General features: G+C 41.7%; 2 protein-coding genes across 2 annotated transcripts in view; one reads left to right on the top strand and one right to left on the bottom strand.

Annotated features, from left to right (window-relative positions):
• The window catches only part of DNAH7 (dynein axonemal heavy chain 7), a gene marked incomplete at both ends in the record, with an annotated part of 98,012 nt that extends 83,265 nt beyond the window's left edge, over positions 1 to 14,747 (bottom strand). The window contains 11 exons of the mRNA XM_082055980.1: positions 684 to 803; positions 2,161 to 2,286; positions 4,251 to 4,326; positions 5,920 to 6,100; positions 7,345 to 7,414; positions 7,754 to 7,907; positions 8,020 to 8,131; positions 8,599 to 8,664; positions 10,605 to 11,150; positions 12,371 to 12,482; positions 14,557 to 14,747. Of these exons, the coding sequence (XP_081912106.1) occupies positions 684 to 803; positions 2,161 to 2,286; positions 4,251 to 4,326; positions 5,920 to 6,100; positions 7,345 to 7,414; positions 7,754 to 7,907; positions 8,020 to 8,131; positions 8,599 to 8,664; positions 10,605 to 11,150; positions 12,371 to 12,482; positions 14,557 to 14,747 (1,754 nt within the window). The remainder of the gene's footprint in view (positions 1 to 683; positions 804 to 2,160; positions 2,287 to 4,250; positions 4,327 to 5,919; positions 6,101 to 7,344; positions 7,415 to 7,753; positions 7,908 to 8,019; positions 8,132 to 8,598; positions 8,665 to 10,604; positions 11,151 to 12,370; positions 12,483 to 14,556) is intronic.
• A 1,193-nt stretch (positions 14,748 to 15,940) lies between these two features.
• Positions 15,941 to 19,504, top strand: LOC309441346 (baculoviral IAP repeat-containing protein 5.1-like; the record flags this gene model as incomplete). Its single annotated transcript, XM_082055979.1, is given in 7 exon segments — positions 15,941 to 15,955; positions 15,957 to 15,992; positions 15,996 to 16,016; positions 16,018 to 16,158; positions 17,207 to 17,316; positions 17,789 to 17,903; positions 19,316 to 19,504. Coding segments are annotated over 7 exon segments (627 nt in total).
• Between the last annotated feature and the right edge of the window lie 1,049 nt (positions 19,505 to 20,553).

The following is a 20,553-nucleotide window of genomic DNA, read 5'->3' as shown; positions in this document are numbered from 1 at the left end:
AGACTGAATGTACAAACATGATATCCAAACACTCGACTTTTTAAAAAATCTCAATCATAATCTCTAAAGTCAACTGATTTAATTAATACAACCTTTTCCAGATGACTCTGCTCTCAGAAGCAGCTACAAAACTGAGAATATAGAAACTGAAATTCCAAAATCATCAATAGATGTTCCACAGAGATAATACTGTCACTGAAGGAATAACAAGTTAATCTTCCAATCAATGAGACACTTCCTCTGCGTGAAGCAGGGATGCTGCAAGTCTTATTACATAGGAAGTTATATCACAGTTTATACTCTAAAATGTCAAATTTTTGATAGTAGCAACATTCTATTTTCTCATTTATTCAGCACAAATGAGTCCACAAAATAAAAGCTTTTGTCGTAACAGACTAAAACACACTTACTGTTAATGTCCCTTTAAGTAGTGAACAAAATATGTCTCACCAAAATTCAGAATAAGAAAACTGCACAAATCATGATAACATGCTCAATATTTACAGAGCAGTTTTTGTTCACAGGCCTCGAAGAATGTTTCTTTAATATGTATCATTATTTAATATGTATTATTATTATGGGCTATTCCATCTCTCTCCAGAAAGTTTAGAGTTTCAAAAGCAGCTGAAGAAAAAGTTAAAGATTTCCTGTAACTTAAAAAATATGGATAAACTGGATCTTACTTCTCAGATAGAATCCTTTTGGATTTTGTAATTTCCTTCATGACTTTATACTGGAAAAATGAGAGGTCCTCAGCATCTCGTTTCTTGTGAAATATTTTTGTATCAAGAAGGCGTAAATTTCTGAAACAGAATAGAACATGAATAGTTTAGGAGCATATTCACTGTATCTTGGTTTATATTTTTGTTTCCATAGAAGTTTTCATATTTCACATTTCAAACAAAGGGTTTAAAGACATATTTTTAATACTTAAATAATGTTATTTTGAGAAATTAGCGTCTATCATTTCAGAACAACTGAATACAAGCACTACAGTGTTGTCTGCATGCATGGTCTTAAATTGAAGTAGCAATTGAGCATATTAATAATTGTTTTCAGAACCAGAGTTTGTGTACATGCTTCTCATTAGGTATAGAAGCAAACACTTGAAATTCTGAATTTGTTAAATAGCATTCCTTTCTAGGGCTGTGTGGATTTTTACAAAGATTATAAACCAATGTAAAAATAAATAAATAACCACCTAAAACTAGCTTCAAAACAATTTTCATTTTTCATATTTTTAAAATACGATGGCTGATTTTTTCCTCCTATACTTAGCAGATACAACAACTTTTTTTTTTTTTTTTAAAAGACAACCACTCCCTGAAACTTGTTACAGCATCTGGCTTAGACAGGTCAGTTCATTCTCTCTTGTACCACCCGATCAAGAAATAAGCAAGCAGTTTGTTCTACTCTGGCAAGCAGAAAATAATAGCCCATCGAATCCTTTGTTAACCAAAAAAGAGGGAAAAAAAAAAAAAACAAAACATAAGTGCCCTGCTGAGAAAGACTGAAAAAATATGGTCAAATTTAAACAGAAACTAAGAGACTATACTAAAACAAAACAGACTATTTAAAAAATTGAAGTCATTTCCAAAACGAAAGCAGGAAGCTTGCCACAGTCTGTAAGATAACAAAGAAAAAATCTAAAAAAAAAAAAAAAAAAAAAAGCTTAGAGAAAGTAAGATCACAGCAGCTCCATTCTGGAGCCTTTCTATACCAAAACAGACCAAAAAACAAAGTCACAAATTGCCCAGTCCAGATGGCATTTCACCCAAGTTCAAGAAAATAAAGTACAAAACAGCTAAACTAGTCAACTTTCACATGCAGCTTCTTGCTTGAAACTGCCCAGATACCAAAGGAAATGAAGATGGAAAAATGTTCCATGTGATTTCTGGGGAAGTACAGATAAGGAACCTTGATCTCTACAGAAGAACTCTTCAAAGCAAAGTTAGAGGGAACACAGACAAATATCTTTGGAATCATGGCTTTTGAACAAAGCCATCATTTCTATTATCTGTGCACAGATGTACATGTTGGTGCAGTCCCAAATTCAAAAGGGCAACTTGAAAACCTGGAGATGTCACCATTCATTATTTCCCTATATAGACTCTGAAATCACTGAGCAGCTGAAACGTAAGATATATAGATAATACTTACTTAAATGAGGTCTCCCATAAGTTCCCAACAGCACGTATTGTAGGATTTAGTGTATGCAAATTTTCTTTCATGTAACGGCACGCTGATAAGAAAGACTTGTTCCAAGGTTTTGGCACTACTTCTAGTCTAAAAAAAACAACCACAAACCCAACAAGAAACAGGAGGATGAATGTAGCTGAGCGAAGAACCAAAATATTTAAACATTTGCTTTAAGATAATTGTTTTGCAGCCCAGAAAGCACAGAATTCAGGAGATAAATGTAGCTTTCTGTTCACTATTCAAATATCAAAAAAAAAAGAAATCATATGACACACATACTGGCCAAATCCAAAAAGATCCACAGCCTAGTCCTGGTCCCTTATATTTAGTATGTAGTAAAATCATTTTTAGTCAATTAATACACAATTTTCTACAATAAATAGTATCTATGTTTATACTCATCACATCAAATCTGTAAAAAGTCATAAATTTAGAGCCTTTTCATAAGATCAGTTGGTCTGCTTTCAAATTGCTAACAGCTTTAAGCTATTTTGGTAAGGGCTTTTTATACACTCACAGCTTTTTGCCTTTTTAAAAAAAAAAAAAAATTGTTGTGTTTTCCTATGGGCAGTCTGATTTTACTGTTAAAATCTGAAGCACTGCAACCTTTAGGTTGCAAGAGAAAAACAAAAACACTCCTGATCAATGTGTCATATTCGTAATACTTTTGTTCTCATTTTCATAATGAATTCCTATTAAAAAAATATTCTGATATAAAACTTCTATCCATTTCTCAGTGAAACAGTATTCTATAGAAGACAGAAAAACTAGCTATAGGAAGTTAAATTTTTAAAACTTCAAGTTTTTCCACATCTATCTTACATTTTTCCAAATAGCAGTAATGGAATAAAACTGTTTTACCAATGATTATTCTACTAAGAGAATTCTGTACTTTTGGATTTGTATGTAAGCATTTAACATAAGCTTATATGCAAACTACTGTGATGTCCTACATAGGTCCTGGGAGATATGCAAGATCTACCAAAAAAAAAAAAAAATCAGATGTAAGGTGGCCTCTTATTCAGGGGATAAAATAACAACAATAAATTCATCAGATATTGCTTCTCTTTTTCAGATGCAAATTGCTTCAGTAACATCTGTCACAGCTATCCCTTCTATTAGATTCTAATGCTGACCATTTGATATCTAAAAGCATCTACCTCAAACCAGAGGCCAGAAATTCTATATAACATAACCTTCTGTGTTCTTAAAATCACTCAGTAATGCTATCCCAAATATAGACCCTGGTTGGTGTCAGTACAAAAGTTCTGTTTCTGCAGCATTTGTAAGATTTCACTCCTCTGCAAGGAAAATTGATTTTACCAGGTTTGGGCTGTATCTATGAATGAAGTTTCTCTCCACATTCCCATGTCAGGAATAATTAAAGTACGTTCTAGGAAGGCCGATACTTGGTCAGCTGACCCACAGAGGACAGATGTATGATCCTGGGAGCAGCACTAAACTTGCTTTCAGCAGACTGCAGATTTTTTAAGGCCAGTGGCCATAGGCCACTCCTCTGAAACAAAGGTCACGTTTGGCCACTCCAGTATGGAGGTAGCATCACACTAGAAACCCCAGCCAAGAAATACCAGGCACCCATCACTGTTTCTACTGAACATTGGTGAATTTTTCAAAGGGAAAAAAACAGTCAGTATTTATTACATTCTTAAGCCTGCATGTATTGAGACAAATTACCACAATCTGTAAGTAAGACAGAGCTTCAGTGAAAGAACACTACATTGTTCCATTGATTACAATGCACTTTCTGCATGAGCATTGGGCCTGCCAGATCAAATGCTGGGGGATCCATCCTGAGACTCCTTACCAGCTAAGCACTGCTAAACAAAACTAATTCCAAACAACCTTTCAGGGAAGACACATATTTTCCAGCGTTTTCCAAAACACACTGTATAATCACTATTTGAATTTACCTAACAACCAACTCTTATTCACAGCTGACACTGACTACCTCTACTAAGACTGTTCCTTATACATGCTATTCTACCCCACTCCTCTCTAGTTGCTGTTTTTGAAGAAGCATATTTTCTTACTCTGCACGATGAGGTAGAAGAAAATCTTTCTTCTTGTCTTCACCTTTTTCCCTGGGGTCTCTTAAAACAAAGTCAACTGAAAAAAAAGTATTAAAAAAACCCAACAAAATAAGCTTAATGAAGAAATAGAATCATAGAATCACAGAATTGTTTTGGTTGGAAAAGACCCTCAGGATCATCAAGTCCAAACATAAACCTCATACTACCAACACCACCACTAAACCATGTCCCTAAGAACCTCATCTACAAGTCTGGTTGTCCTGGTTTTGTTTAAAACAAGACCAGTTCTCTTTTAGTAAATTTTCCTTTCAGCTAAGTTCTTCTACGTAACTGCACTTTTCTGAATTTAGCTGCACATTTTTTCAGACACTGTTCACTTTGGAGCAGATAACATTAGCAATGGTATGCAGAAGAGACCCAGGTTTAGACTTATTGCTATGGCAGCCAAGGTTACTGATCAATTTTGCCCGTCCCATAAGTGAGAGGGGCATATTTCCAAGGAAGGGCAGACAGAACAGGTGACTTATATTGACCGAGTACTCCATCCCATGCACCCTATCAAAGTGGGAGATCACGAGGGTGTCTCACTCTCTTCAACCATGGCCTGTATCTGAAGAGAGCCCTGCCTGTTGTGCCTATGATCCAAGGTCTGGTTCCAGATCCTGCATCCCTGAATCCAGTTCCGGTTTACTGTGGAGTCCAGCCCAGGACTTCCAGGTGCCTGCCCTGCAGCCGTGGGAGCAATGCCAGCTCTGCAGCAGGCAACACTGCGCTGCCCAGGGAAATTCAAGATTGGTTTTGTATATTTTGTATTATTTTCTCTATTTATTAGTAGCATTAGTAAAGCATTTTTAACTTTTCCAACTTGCAAGTCTCTCTCCATTTTCCTCCTATTACCTTTCCTTAGTGGGGAGGGCGAGTGGTTAACAGAGAGCATCTGTCATGGTTTATTATCACCCTGCAGTAAACAGTGACACTGTTAAACCCCTCAGGGATGGTGACTCCACCACTGCTCTGGGCAGCCTGTCCCAATGCCTGACAACTCTTTCTGGGAAGAAACTTTTCCGCATATCCAATGTAAACCTCCCCTGGCAAAACTTCAGGCCATTTCTTCTCGTCCTGTCATTACTTGGGAGAAGAAACCAACAACCTTCAGTTTTCTTTCAGGTAGTTGTAGAGAGCAAAAAGGTCTCCCCTCAGCCTCCTTTTTTCCAGGCTAAACCACCCCTCAGGTCCCTCAGCCAGTCCCCATCAGATCTGTACTCCAGACTCTTCACCAGCTTCATTACTCTTCTTTGGACACACTGCAGCACCTCAAGCTCTCAATCAAAATGTCAAATTCCACAGCTCATTGCAATGAACAGTTTTATCTAGATATACATGAAAAGGGATTTAGGAGAAAGCTATACTGCTAAACAGGGATTTAAAAAATAATGTTTTTTAAAAGTGCTGAAAGATGAAAAACAATGAACAATATTATTCTTGGTCATTGCAAGGATAAGAAAACCTGAGTGTTATTTCCATTAAAATGAGCCTCTAACATCCAAGAGAGCACTTTTCTAGAACTCTTCCACACTGGCAGTTCTCAGCAGGGAACGACACTCAACAAGGAACACTTCTGAATATTAGCAACTGAGGAGAAAATGCAAGTAAAGTCCAAGACATCTACCTGTAGCCTTTTTCACGCTCAGAAGATAGTCATCTTTTATTTCATCAGTCAGGGACTGTATACTTTTATCAAGCACTTTCAGATGTTGTGGAACTAAAGCTAAGATGTGGTCCAGCCATGATTCACCTATTGGGGCCACATTTGCTGTATCAATTCCATGGTGAATGTAATAGTGATATTTCTGCAGGAAAAAAAGAATAAGATGCATTAGTTAAGGCCAGTACTAGTTATTGTTACTACAGGTTTAGCTAGATAGGTGGGTTTCTTTAGTAAATATAAATGTAGTTGGTACTAAGTACTTATTTATGTTGTAAATTACGTTATACATCACTAAATCTGATGTAAATACCTTCATTAGCCTGACAAACAGCAGTGGGTAGAGTAACAATAAAAAGTTGTTGAAATAGAAAAACAGAGTACAGTGGCATAAACCTCACTTCATTTCTCTGATAAGAGGTATAAAACAAAATTTTCATTGAAGAATGGGCAAATTCCTCAAAATCTGGCTTTTGTTTTGGTTTTGCTTCTAAAATTCTACAATTCTGGTGAGATGCCTCACCTTTATACTATCCCCATACCAACCTTTTCAATAAATACATTTTCAGTATATATTTATCTATCTCACCACTTCAGTGCCACCATTATTACCCACTAGCTCTGGGACTGGGTCACGTATTCAAAAAGAAAGCCATGCCTTCTGCAGAGTTTTGTGTGGTTATGAAAAGTACAGCTAATGGGTTGCTCAGAATATGAATGTATAACCACAAATACGTACATCTGTTTGTATGCCAGCATTTAAACAGGCATGTGAAATCCCATTAACAAAATCTCAGAGCATTAAAGGAAACACAAACAAAGAAACATACCTGTCCAAATTCAAAGAAATGCAGAATGGAATATCAACTGGAATGGAATATCAACTGACCTATGTCAGGAAGTAACACATGAATCTATTCCAATCAATTTATCCCAAAATGTACCTCAACTATTTTAAATATACATCAATCACAAAATTGTGTATACAGTTGTGTTATACAAGGTCCCTTAAAACAGAACGAACATCCTAGCCCTTGGATGAGGGTAAGCCAAAGAGAATCTTACAGATTCTACCTGCTCAGACAAAGCAGTACACCCTCCCTTGCAAGTTAGTTGCACCTTCAGCAAGCATATAAAAGATGCATTTATTACTTCTGACATTGGTTATTCTCCAGTTACTATTCCATTCTGCATTTCTTTGAATCAGCCATACATTCCAAATGCTCCATTCTCAGCTCTAACACTATAATCTTATATGGTGTGAAACTAACAGTGGAACAATATGCCACTGTCGGTCATCTCTCATTGTGTGAATCATCTAGTCACTGTTTACAATAAATAACTGGCACTGTGTTTCATTTACTACTCTAGAAAACAGTCTTTAGATACCAAAATATCTTTCTCTATTGTTCTGGAAGAATCTGCACTTGGAGGCTGGTCTTCAGAAAGGTCTTCCTCCCTGAAACCAAAAAAAAAAAAAAAAAAAAAAATGTATGCATCACATTCATCAAATACATTTTACTGGCATAAGTAATACACAGCCATCCTACATGCCAGTTGTGAACAAACAAAACAAATAAAAGAGAACTGTCAAAACTTTACAATGAGAACAAGACATTTTGATTCCAAAACAACACTGAAGCATGTGACCAAGTTTATGTTTTACCTGCTAAGGTTCAGCTTTTAAAATTGGTGATATAGTTCATGCTCATAATCATCAAATTTTTAAAATATTTTTTTAAATATGCTTTATCTATCAAAAAGGAAAAACACATCATTCAAAGATAAGGAAACTCACAATATGGTGTCAACAAGAGCTCTTCTGAAACATTCATGTCTTTTTTTCAAGTGACTGCTGCTCTGCATTGTAGAAGTTGATGACCCAGCACCTGCTTCATTGTGTCTAGAATCCTGCATCTTCTGTCTCTTGGATCCCCGCGTCAAATAGCCTACTTGCAAAAGATATATTTTGAAATTAAATTTTCAAAAAAGTTCAAATGTATTGCACGTACGTTTTTGTTTCTGAGAGGTTTTCTTGAGTAGTTGTAAAAATGTCAATCTTACCAGGTGAATACTCATTTTTTACAGTCAACTCCTCTGACTTGTCATCATTCTGGTCTTTTTTGCTCAGATGAAAAGAAGGACAAGTCTGCTGCCATAGTGGTTTAGACCTTGCCTGGAATAAATATTGCATATCTTAGTTTTACACTTGCTGTTGGTGCTACTAACACACACTTCAAAACTTCTTAAATATAGTAAATCGAAGAAACTGTAGCCTATAATATACAGCAGGAATAAGGCAGCATAAAAATAATACAATAAAATAGTATTTACATGTTGCTCTCAAATTCTAAACAGACAGACCATTAGAGAGAAGCATGTTAAACTTACATCTAATATTTGTAAACTCCCTAGTTTTATACCCTTCTTGAATACTTTCAAGCTTGTTCAAATCTCCACTCTCAATGTTTTCCAAATATTGAAATAAGCTCCACATACATGCATACAGGATATACATACATAGTGCAGAGAGAGAGAATATACACCTCAGCATCTAACTGAAAAAGAATCATGGTGTTTACATAATCATGCTGTGACACATATTTGAAAATGAAAGCTTAGCAAAACAGCCAATAAAACTACCTGAGACAACTGTGGTAGTAAGTTCTCCGTTTTCTTTGCCAGCTTCCCTTTGCCACGCAGACTGGGCTAGAGACAAAAAACAACAACAACAAAAAAAAACACAAACAAAAAACAAACAAACAAACAAACAAAATTACTCTGGTAATTCCCAAGTGAGCCAAAAATCAAATCAGGCTCCAAAGAAAACCTCCTCTAAAACACAAGAATTTGACAGTGATAAAATATGTACAGGCACATATTATCACTTGTTAGCAACCTCTTCATAAACTGATATGTGGTTCAGCTTGTGAGAGGGAAGCTCTAGGGCACAGGTGTCAAACACCTGGCCCGCAGGCCGGATCTGGCCAAGCACTTTATTTATTATTTGTTTCCACCGGCTGGAAATAAATAAATAAATAAAGCTCCTTGTCCCCAGGCTCCTGCTGGCGCACTGGTCACACCTGCAGCACGTGTGACACACATTGTGCTGCAGGAGCAGAATGGCGGGAGCTGTGGCCATAGACACAGGGTAGCGGTGAGGCTGTGTAAGAAGAGTAATAGGTGAGACTGCTGGGGGACACTAGTAACTGCTTTGGGGCATTAAAATACAAGACAGATAAGAATTATGGGGGAGGGGAGAGGGCACTTAAAGGGATACTCTCAACTGAGCAAACATTTCATTTAATTTTTTAATAAATTAGCCAGATACATAAACTTTAGCAATTACACCATACCTGTAAAAAGATATTTTGTAATCAGCAGCCAGGGTCCCACTCACGAATTCTACATTGTTTTCCATGGATATGGCCAGATTTGCCATATGGGGAAGGGGGGGTTGAATGAAAGGTGAGTCTGCGTGAGAGGGTCTAAGTGTTATTTAACCTGGTCCAAGAGGACATCTTGGTCCTTTACTTAGGTGGCACACCATGCCATCTTTGGTGGAATAATCTGAATCCCAAAATGTCCAGTAAGAGAAAGAATGATGCAGAAGGAAGGCAAATTAATGACAGATAGGAAAGCAAATACATATTTGTGTTTCAAGGAAAAAAAACAGTATGTCTTTTGTGTTATGAGACAGTGTCGGTGATAAAGGAGTACAATGTGCATAACTGAGTGACAAACATGAGACCCGCAGGGCGAATCCTAAAATTACATTCAGCCCTTTGAAGGCAGCCTTGAGGCTGATGTGGTCCCCAGTGAAAATGAGTTTGACACCCCTGGTCTAGGGAGTTCTTCCCCTGAATGTGATGGGGAGCAACTCCTTGACTACCACTAGTTGCAAGAGGGACTCACACAAAAAACAAATATCAACAGCACTACTCTTAATGAACAAAAGATCTATCCTTCCCCTCCCTCTCCCCAAACAAGATTAAACACACTGGCTTCCCCTTGAATACAGATCAAAATGCTTGGTGAATTCAAGTACTTTGAACACCAAGCAGGCCAATTGTGATTGTTTTAATCTTGCATGTTGGCAGCCACAGAAAAGTGCCCAGTAACTTAAAGCCACATTCATAGCTACAAGTTTCCACTGGCATTTGTCTTCAGTATTTAAGCTTCCTACAATTCCGGAAATAAACTGCATTAACTAAATTTCCTCATGCTTTGTGTTTAAAACAATAAAAATGAAATGAGGAGAGGACTTACAACATAGTATTTTGTACCATGTTAAAGACTAAAATGAATTTCTCTGCATTGTAATGGGATACCTTGAGTAGAGAGTTACTCTCCCTGCAAACACTGCAGGAACAGCAGCCCAAACAAAACAGGTCTGTTTCAATTTGCACTGCTGAAGTAACTAAAGGACACCTGAGCAGCTGTAGGAAGGACCATGTTGGTTCTCAAACCCTGACTCGAGGTGTTTACCGGACAGACATCACAGTTTAATTTTCCCAGAGGGGATCAGTCACAACCAGCCTGCAACTGCTGGGCCAGTGACCTGCAGCCTTTCTCTGCAAACACAGCTGCCCCAACAGATCTTCACTCACAGAGGTCAAGCACTTCATTAAGCACCAGGGATAACAAACCTCATTTCGTAAGCTTAATTCCAGCTTACTGTCTAAAGGAAACACAAGCCCCCGCCAGCCCAGCAGCCCTTTAGGTAGGCAGCCAGGGTCCCAGGACCTTTCCTCAGCCAGCCTGCCGCTACCCGGCCCCCAAGCTGCCCCACAGCCGCACCCAGGCTCCCAGCCCCCGCCTGCCAGAGCCAGACGGCGCGGGGGGAAATCGCTCGGCCCCGGGGCTGCCCGGCCCCCGCCGCACCCCTCAGGCCCCGGTACCTGCTGGGTGCCCATGGCTGCGGCTGTGTAGGGACGACGCCGTTGCCGAGCAACCGCCCCGGCCGCGCGCACAGCCAGTCCCAACGGCCAGGCGCGAGCGGCGCGGGAGGGGTGCGGCGCTGCGCTCCGCGGTGACGCCCGGTCCGGTTCAGCGCTGCCAAAGGCACCGCTGCGGCGCAGCAGGGAAGCGATGCACCGGCTGGCAAACCGCAGAGAGCAGAGGATACCGGCCAGGGTGCCTGTCAGCTGCCTCGGGGGCTCTGCAACTGCCGCAGCTGAACGGCAGCTCGACTGCTATTTCCCCGAGATTGTCAGCCTGGAGTTGTTGTCAGCCAACAACTTGTCTCTCAAATTGCAATTTAAATGCAATTAGATACGGTAATTCTTTCAAAACAGGATGAATTTAACACTTCAACCCACCATAAATGATGAGACACCACACTTTAGGCAAGTTTTCACTGGGGAAATAAATCAGGATAAATTTTTCAGCTCAAAAAAAAACATTTTAAAGACAAAACCAGGTCTGTATGTTTTGCTATATAGCTTATTTTTCACATACTTGGCTTCGAAATACACAAGCACAAATATAAGTAGTGGTTTTGTAAGTCAGAAGTAATTCCCATGAAATACTAGAAAATCTCCCCCTTTGAAAAATATATTTTTTCAAACTTTATAATCTCTATTAAATCTTCTTAATGATAAATGTATAAAGTGGAACAGATTGCAAGTGGAAGAAGATGACTTCCAGAGGTCCCTGCCCAGTTGTAAATTTCCATGTCTTTGGATGTGTATTTCTACAAAACTCAGATATCAACAGCAAAACAATACTTTAAACTGCTATACTTTTTCTCATCCTTGCTGTACAACGAACTCCTTGAGGTTCACAGTTCCTTGTGACTTTAGACACGCATTTCAGAAGTACTGAATTATGGAGGGATCTGTTTCTCCTGTCCCCATGGAAATCCCTCTCAAACAATTCTCACCAATGCTGCTCAGCAGATCTCTTCCCTGCAGTCAGTAACAGAGTGAGCCTCACCATCTAGCACTGATAAGTCACACTTTTCTTTCAGTGGGCTCAACACTGCTGTGCAGGTAGAATGACCCTCAATCACTCCTCCGCAACATCCACATGTCATCTCACCAACCACAAGTGTGCCATCAGGGAACAAAAATGATACACTCCTCTTCAGGCACTTGGTGATGAGCTTTATTAATTAATATTTACTATTTTTAATAATACTTATTAATATTTAATTGAATCGGTGCTGACTGGTGACAGGTACAACAGAGGGGCTCCTCTAGTGCTGCCTCCCCCACACGTCCCTGTCATTCTGGAGTCCCATTGAGCTGGAATGAAACTGACAGCACTGTGGGGACCTGGTTGTGGCCAGGGGCTCCCCTAGCCACCCTGTTCCAGGGAACCCTTCTCCAGGAATGTGCCCACAAAACCAAACATCTCGAGCAGGATCTCAGTAAAGCCCTCCAGGCCTTTTCTTCCCCACTTGCTGCCTCACCTCAGCAAAGAAAGCTTTAGCTGTCACCCAGAGGTTCACTGAGCAGGAATCCAGCCATGGCAAAAGGGTCTGCACCATGCTGTGGGATACGAGCCCAGCGTGGAGCAGGACTCTGCACAAGGGAGCACAAGCAAGGGACACACAGTTACCCAGGAAGGCCACACTGTCATCTCGAAGCCTCCTGCTACTTGCTAACAACTTCCCTGGATAGCTTGCTCTGGAGACAGCGAGAGGCTCTGGAGCATAGTAGGCAGAGGTGCAGGAGCTCAGGAGCTGGGCCCCACCACACTTGTTTTGGGGCCAGTTACCTCCGATATTTTGTCACAGGACTTCTCCAGAGTCTGTTCAGCTCCTCACACAGGCACAGGATCTCATCTACCTGAGGCACCTGCTTGGTCTTGGCTGGAACAAACACCAGGAGAAAATAGGAGTCACATCTAAAGAAACCCAACCTCTGGCCCCAGATACCAACAAAGGGGAACCCAGGTGGCGGCAGTGAAGGCACCAGGGAAACCCAGGGCCCTCCTGAACTTGGTGCAGCAGGATTTCCTGATCCTGACAAATGGTTGACAAATGCCAGGCTGGAAAGAGCCTTCCTATTCCTTGGACCATTTGCTGGGGCTTCAGGGTTGCAGCAGCCTCCGCTCCCAGACAGACCACCCTGTTCCCAGACAGACCACCATCATCTCTGGGAGACAGGAGACCTCCCCGTGATTTCCTCAGCACACACAGACCCTGCTGACCAGAAGAGGAGAGGAAGAGGAGAGAGCACCACGAGCCCATGCTGGGCTGTACTGGCAAGAGGGCAGCTAGTGGAAGGAGAGGAGGGAGTCTGCCCCTCCCTGCAGCACTGGGCCCATTCGGGGCTTCTCAGTACCAGGATGGCAGTAATGTGCTGGAGTGTCACGAAATATTACACGGAGGCACCCCAAGGTTAATTTAAGGGACAACAGAGTCCACAACAACTTTTATTAAACCAGTGAGAAACAGGGTTCTTGCACTCCACAAGTGACTTAAATACAGGTTCGGATATCAGTTGAGGAAATAATTTGAAGGGGCAGCAACTAATACAACAATGGTCCACAGTGTGCATGCACGTGGCTGCACCAAAACAATGCCGGGGCCGAGCCTTGGGTCCCGGAGAAGCACACACTTGCCAAACACGGTGCAAAAGAGATGCATGTACTCGTAGTGAGTACGAGAAGTGTGCACTCGCGATTCCGCGAGGGTAAATTTATAATACACTCGCAATTGTGCGAGGAAATAATTTACTTACACGTGCTAGTGTGCACGGAATCCTACGCGTGCTTATGTGAAAGCACAGGAGGAAAATACACTCGCGGTTGTGCGAGGGGCTCTCAGCAGCCACTCGCGACTGTGCGAGGATTAATTTAAAGTACCCATGTAAATGTGCACGGAAAATATATGTGCAAATGTGCACGGAAAGTATAAATATGCTCGCAATCCGCGAGAAGTTTTACTTACACACGTGGCGGCAGGGCAAGTGGAGTCTCCATCCCGGGGAGCGGGGGGGGCCCGTGGCTCCCGGCGGCAGGGGCCAAGCTCGTGCTCCGAGGGACCCGCACAATGGGCCGAGTCGCCGACGAGAGTCCCGTTTTTTATACTGGCTGATCAGATTATGACGTGTAGGCACTCTAGAAGCTTCTCTGCACCCCCACACTGTTTGTGGGATGCCCCTGAAGCCTCCAAAACATCCCCCACACTGGCCGCAGGCACCCAGCGGCTCAGTGGCACCTCGGCACTCCCTTCTCCTAATGGCCCTGGGTGGTGTGCTCTGGGCCACACAAAAGAAGCTGTTAGCCTCAAGTAGCGGAAAAAGAGGGAGATGTGCCTACTCCTTCCAAAGAGAAAGGGGGGAAGGGGAAAGAGGGGGGTTGCATTCCACGACATGGAGGGAGCCCAGTGCGGGGTCCTGATCCGAGCAGGGAATGGACATGGGGCTCTACCAGGAGGGGCGAGGAGGGCTGAAGCTGGGTAGTGACCACAAGAGCCATCTGGGCTGGACTGTTTCAGAGGTCCCAGGCTTCTCCGTGGAGGGCAGGGACAGTACGGATCCAGAGCCCTCTGCAAAGTGCCTGTTAGCAGGATGTGAGGTGATGGGGATGCAGCCCCCAGCACCCTGCTGGGACACAGGCACTGCCCTCAGCCTCCCATCAGCCCCTCACCTCTGAGCGCTCTCATCCTTCTCATGGATGCAGGATCTCCCAGATCTCCCAGACTCTCCTGCAAACACCATGAGAAAGTGAGGCTGCACCAGCCCCAGCAGGAAGAGATAGACCCCAGACTTTGTGACCTCATTGCAGGCACAGTGCCTCTCTGAGAGCTGTCTTGACATAAGGACATGTACTGGGGACATGCCATGGGGTATGGACCAGACAGGACAAGACCAGGAGGAGTTGCTGGTAAATGCCACGTGAGGCAGTTTTCTCCAGAAGAGAAAAATCTTGTCAGGTAGCTTCATCAGTGTAGTCTGGCATTTCTACCTGGGGTCTCAGATTCCTGTAAGAAGTCAGATGACTCTATGAGTACCTGGGAGGAGGCCTGGGTGGATCCCAGTGGAGGGAGTTTCTTCTAAAAGAGAAAAGAGCATCTCTGGCAGAGTCTGAGGTAGCTACCCAGGATCTTGTACCACTAAAGCAGAGGTGAAAAGACTCCAGGAGATCCCTAGAAGGAGTCTTGGGTGGATCCCACAGGACAGAGTTTCCACTGAGAAAGAAAAATCATCTCAGGTAGATTCATTGGAGGAGTTTGAGGCTGCTACCCAGGATCTTCTGTCCCTAAAGCAAAGGTTAAAATACTCCAGGAGTTGCCTGGCAGGAGTTTTGGTTTCTTCCCAGAGGAGAGAGCTTCTAGCAAAAAAGAAGAATCATCTTAGGGTAGCTTCCTTGGAGGAGTCTGGGGCAGCTACCTGCAATCTCAAGTACCAAAAGCAGAGGTCAAAAGACTGCAGCAGATGTCTGGGAAGAATCTCAGATACAATCTAGGGGTCAAAGCTTTCTGCAAAAAGAAAAGTTTTCTTGGGTAGCTTCTGTGGAGAAGTCTGGGGCTGTTACCCAGGATCTTGGGTTGCTCTCAGAGGAGGACATGAGAATCTGGGAGACACCTAGGTGGAGTCTTCAGTGGATCCTGGAGGAAAGAGATTCCTACAAATAAGAAAAAAAAAAACAAGTCTCAAGCAGCTTTGTTGGGGTAGTCCGGGGCTTCTATCCAAACAACTCAGATCCTTAAAGCAGAGGTTAAAATGACTCTGGGAGACACATGGGAGAAGTCTTGGCTGGGTCCCAGAAGAGAGAGTTTTACAAAAATAAAAAAAAATCATCCCAGGCAGCTTCCTTGGAGGAGTCTGAGGCTGTTACTGAGAGTCTGAGGTCCCTAAAGCAGAGGTCAAAAGACTACATGAGAGTCATCTCAGGTTAATTACAGAGGAGGAAGCTTCCAACAAAAGAATGTGGCACAGGTGAAAAAAGTTCCAATTTATCTTGATTGTCCTACTCATCAACTCACCTGTGTTTTTACTTACTTTCAAACTTAACCTGCTGTACAAGTGGAATGTGTCACCAATTAGTGTAATGCCTTAAAATGGAGAGCAGGAGGAAGGTTCTAGGCTGTATTAATTGTAGGCTTTAGAGATGGAGATGTTATTGAAAGAGCTTGGGTCAGCTTCTAAGATCTTGAGTGATTTTCAGGATATGTATGAATATGAGAACCGTTTAAAAACCTTCACAAACTGGCCTTTTACAGAGAACTGCAAATGTACTCCGGAGAATGTAAGTCTGAAAACTGATATTTTGACTGTGCCTTATTTTTCAGGTACTGCTCCTGGATGTGAAGTCATTGTTAAGTATATTCATGTTCAAGAAGAGCTATGAGCTTCTGCTAAGCCTGACTTTTCTTGATTCTCTGTTTAGAAACACCGCAGTAGGATGACTAGCTTCTGCATGTTCAGTTCACTAGTCTAGCTACAGAACTGAAGATTTATTTTTCTTATTTTCATTTTTTTTTTTCTTGCCAGTTAGAGCTTAATTTCTTGTGTTATGTAGTCTGTCTGTTAGCAAACTTTCATTCATAACAGAGAACCCTAATTTAGAAGAAACAAGTACACATCCAGCAGGAAGGCTGAAAAAGCAGAATGATCACTCCTTAAAATTCAGTAAAATAAATTAGTTAAATTTTATAAAACTTCATGTTTATGTCCCTGTAGGCTTGGATGTGAGCACTAAAACAATTGACCTGACTTCTAATTTGGCACACACACAGGAAAGTTCCAGGTTGGATCTCAGATGAGTCGCACTGCAGGAGTTACCTGAGATAGGGTCACGTCTGACAACTGAAAAAAAACGACTTGATTTTTGGTGTTCTGACGAGATATGACTCTAAAGTGACAGAAAAACAAAACTGAAGATCTAGCACTTTACTTGCATGATTTATGTTTAAAGGTTCCATGGCCTGATGCTATGTTGTTGTTTTTTTTTTTTTTGAAAATATTCTTTACAGCCCTGACTCTGGCAGATCTCACATACAGCTACTGCAATGCCTGTGTTGCATGGCAGCTGCGACCTGGGAGAACAAAGCTGCTCCATTCACCACAGCAATGCAGAAATCCCTTTACTACTTGCAGCCTGTTCCTTCTGCCTTTACCAGTTGCTTATCTATCTGCTTGCAGTCCTCACACTCAAAATTTCTTTTCAAGCCTGCTCTGTGCTGACAGCCACTGTGGGGAAAGGCATTATTTGCAAGCTCTCAGCAGCAGCTGGCTGATGGGAACACAATCAGTGTGTGGGATGAGGCTCTAAACTTCTGCCCTGTCACCTGCAGATGGCAAAGGCGGGTTTTGTCCACTGTCCAAATGCAAACAGACCAGATGTGGCAAAATGTTTCTTTTGCTTGATAGAACTGGAAAGCTGGGAACCAAATGATGATCCATGGTAAGCACAGAGGTAGCTATGTTCTTGAAGTATTTCTCCAGACTCCTTGGACAATATTCCCTACTCATTACTAAATTACTCATTTCTCTTTAACATTTCACAAAACTGAAGCCTACTCAAAGTTTCTTACCCAGTGACCTTGAAATAGTTCATAATTTGTTAATTATGCTCCTCACAATTCTTCATGGTTCTTTTCTTTTGCCTCTGAGCATACTTTTGATTCCACAAAGTAGAAAATAGTTTCTCTCCACTTTGTAAACTCTGTTCGAACCTTCCCTTGTACCTTCTTGGCTCACAACCAGCTTTTATCTGAGCTCCACTGAGATTGAGTTCATCTGTTTTCTATATGGTACTTTTTCTACTGAGAGACACTAAAAGTACTGAAGAGACATGTCTGTTCAGACTCATTCACTTCTTGAAATGTCACTGTTATGGTTTTAATATCTGCTCTTCTTCTGGGTTTATATTACAGGGAGGAACACACCAAACGTCACAGTTGTGGATTTTTGTCCCTTACTAAGCACCTGGATGACCTGACAATGGAAGAGTACTACATGCTGGAGATGACACGGCTGAGAACCTTCCTTGTAAGTCTTAATCCAATAATCTTATCGTAAGATTCAAAGCTAGAGTGTAAACAAGAACTTCCATCTCTGAGATTTCTATCATCAGGAAGAAGTGATTTTGTCAGGCTAGAACATGACATCCTGAAGTAATGATTTGTGTGCGTTATCGGCGAAGAAATCTGCACCTAAATGCTTCTCAGTGTTTTCTGTTGTCTGGCTTTTGAAAGAATACCTGTTTCCTTTAGAAGTCTTATTTCCAACAACTCATTACGGCAGAAAAAATAACTTGTGGGCAAAATAAAATCAATCAGTTCAGGAAGCTCTACAATGAGCAGCTCTGTCTTTCTCAGGAGGGATGAACACCACATGCCCAGTTTTACATGTCAATCAGTCTAATTAAGCTTTTAAAACTTAAAGCCCATTTCAAATCTTTAAGAGTTATCCAGTTTTACCCCTCCCCGCTTCTGGGATTTCATGCATGCCATAGTGTAAATGCATATGGAAGCACACAAAACTGAACTTCAACTAGTTGATCAAGATTGGCTCATCTTTGATCTATGGCCCCTAATCCTTTGGACAGTGAGAATCAGGGGAACCAAGTTCCCAGATGAGGTACAGGAAAGGTTCTGCATCTTACTTCCTGGGGGTTTGTGCAAATAAGGTCTTTGCTTTGCTGATAATATTCTGTGACTGTCAAGGTTAAGTATTTAAGCTCCCTGTACAATAGTATCAAATCCATAGAAATAGGATCACATGCTGCAGTGGGAGTGGTCTGATATCTTGAAAGGTGGACTAAGAGTGAGAAGATTTTACCTCACCTGACCAGCAAATGCTTTAGAGCAGTGTTTCAAGGCACAAAAGGGGTCTCAGCCAAAATATCACTTGATTTCTAAGTACAGCATACAAAAAACCTGAAGCAACAGCTGCAAGCAGGGATGTTTTGCCCCCAAGAATACTGTCACCAATAGCTTGGAGGGCTATGCACTAGGGCTGATCCAGAGTGTGCTGCCATCTTGGAGCACCAATGTTCTAATGCATCCTAAGAAACAAGATCATGTCTCTTTACACAGAGAAGAAAATCAAACTGTGGTCTCCCTCCCTGATGTGATTTAAACTACAGCTAAACAGTAGGTGCACAATTTCCTTTAACAGAGAACTATACCAGACACCCAGAGTGGTCACTGAACTGAGTCCTACGGCTAAGGCTGCTGGAGGAGTTTGGGAATCAAATGGGGGCGGACATGTGAAATATCTGCCAAACTCCCCTGTAGCATTCAGCCAGCAGTATGTCTGACCAGAGCCACAAGTAGATTTCTCAGCTAGAATCAGTGGTGCATCAGCGTTGTTTTTGAGGATATCTAAGTTTTGAACGTAGCAGAACTAGACAGTTAAATAGCTCAATTGGAAGTCTGGATCTTTTGCTTTGCTTTCAGTGCAAAACTGGCAGAAGCATAATAAATGCTTTTGAAGAAGAAGTCACTGCAACTCGGCAGCGTCTTGTGGAGAACTTTGTCTCCAAGCATCAGTATTCACTGCCACCAGCAGTGCTGCTCCATCCTGCTCCATTCGCCCAACATTCTGAAAGCTCACACTGCCAGTCAAAAACCATCCAGGAGAAGTGAAGTGTAAAGACTGACTCAAGTTTCTCTTATTTATATAGTAAAAACCTTCCTATTTTTATCCGAGTACTAATATAAAGCTGAACAGGTGTGTGAGGAAGTGTAGAGAATTCCTTTCATAGGCTCTCTGGAGCAGAGCTTCTCACTGTTTATTCTAAGTCCTCCCGTTCACAGTGACCTTTTTATTATAGCCAGGTGTGGACTAACAGTAGTCCCACTAGCCTCTGATTATATGAAAAATTGTCTGTGCAAATTCTGGTTTATAGTAGGTTGACTTTTTTTGTTGTTTTGAATAAAGATTTGCAACTATGAGCATCTCTTGTGATCTGTGCTATATTCCATCCTTACAGCTAGACAGATCAGAATACTTCTGCCTCAAAACACTTTCCATAGAACAAAAAGGATCTGTGTATCTGCAATAATTGCTACCTTTAGGCACCTATAGTCCTCCTTACCATTAAATTATCTCCCTGGGTCAGACAAAATTTACCATAAATAGTGACATCCACCAAAAAAGCTGTAGGAGAAAAAATAGCAGGTGTACTCAGAGGAAGGGAAGAAACTAAGTAAATACTGTCATAGTTTATCTACTTTGAAAGCTCTTCTAGTGTCTCTTTCATTGCACTGGTCTCTGAACTTAGTCAGAATCCAAACATAATTCAAGCCTTCCCTTCAGTCTAAAGAAACCTGGAGATAGTAAATTCAAAATGACTGAGTGTTGATTCCACAGTCGGTTTCCAGGAAGCCTTATCAAGCCTTTCCCCCTTTCCAATTTGCTTCAAGTGCCAAAAGACTGTGGAACAGTAGACATTGAGTTCTTTGGTAACTTCTTGTTTAGGTGTAAGAGGATCAGCTTCAACAGTTGCTCTCAATGGGTCAATGTCAACTTCCTGTGGCCGGTCGCTATGCTCCTCACCTTCAAGGCTCTCATCTCCTTTGCGAAACTTGAACCATCACTGCACTGCATGTTTGTTAGCAGTTCCTGGGCCAAATGGGTTGCTGACGTTGTGAGTTGCCTCTGCTGCTTTAAGACCCGTTTGGAACTCGAATAA

The sequence above is a fragment of the Streptopelia decaocto genome (assembly GCF_964273445.1).
Source record: "Streptopelia decaocto genome assembly, chromosome: 6".
NCBI lineage: Eukaryota > Metazoa > Chordata > Aves > Columbiformes > Columbidae > Streptopelia > Streptopelia decaocto.
The sequence above is the reverse complement of the archived record's forward strand: the minus strand, read 5'-3'. Positions and strand labels throughout refer to the sequence as shown.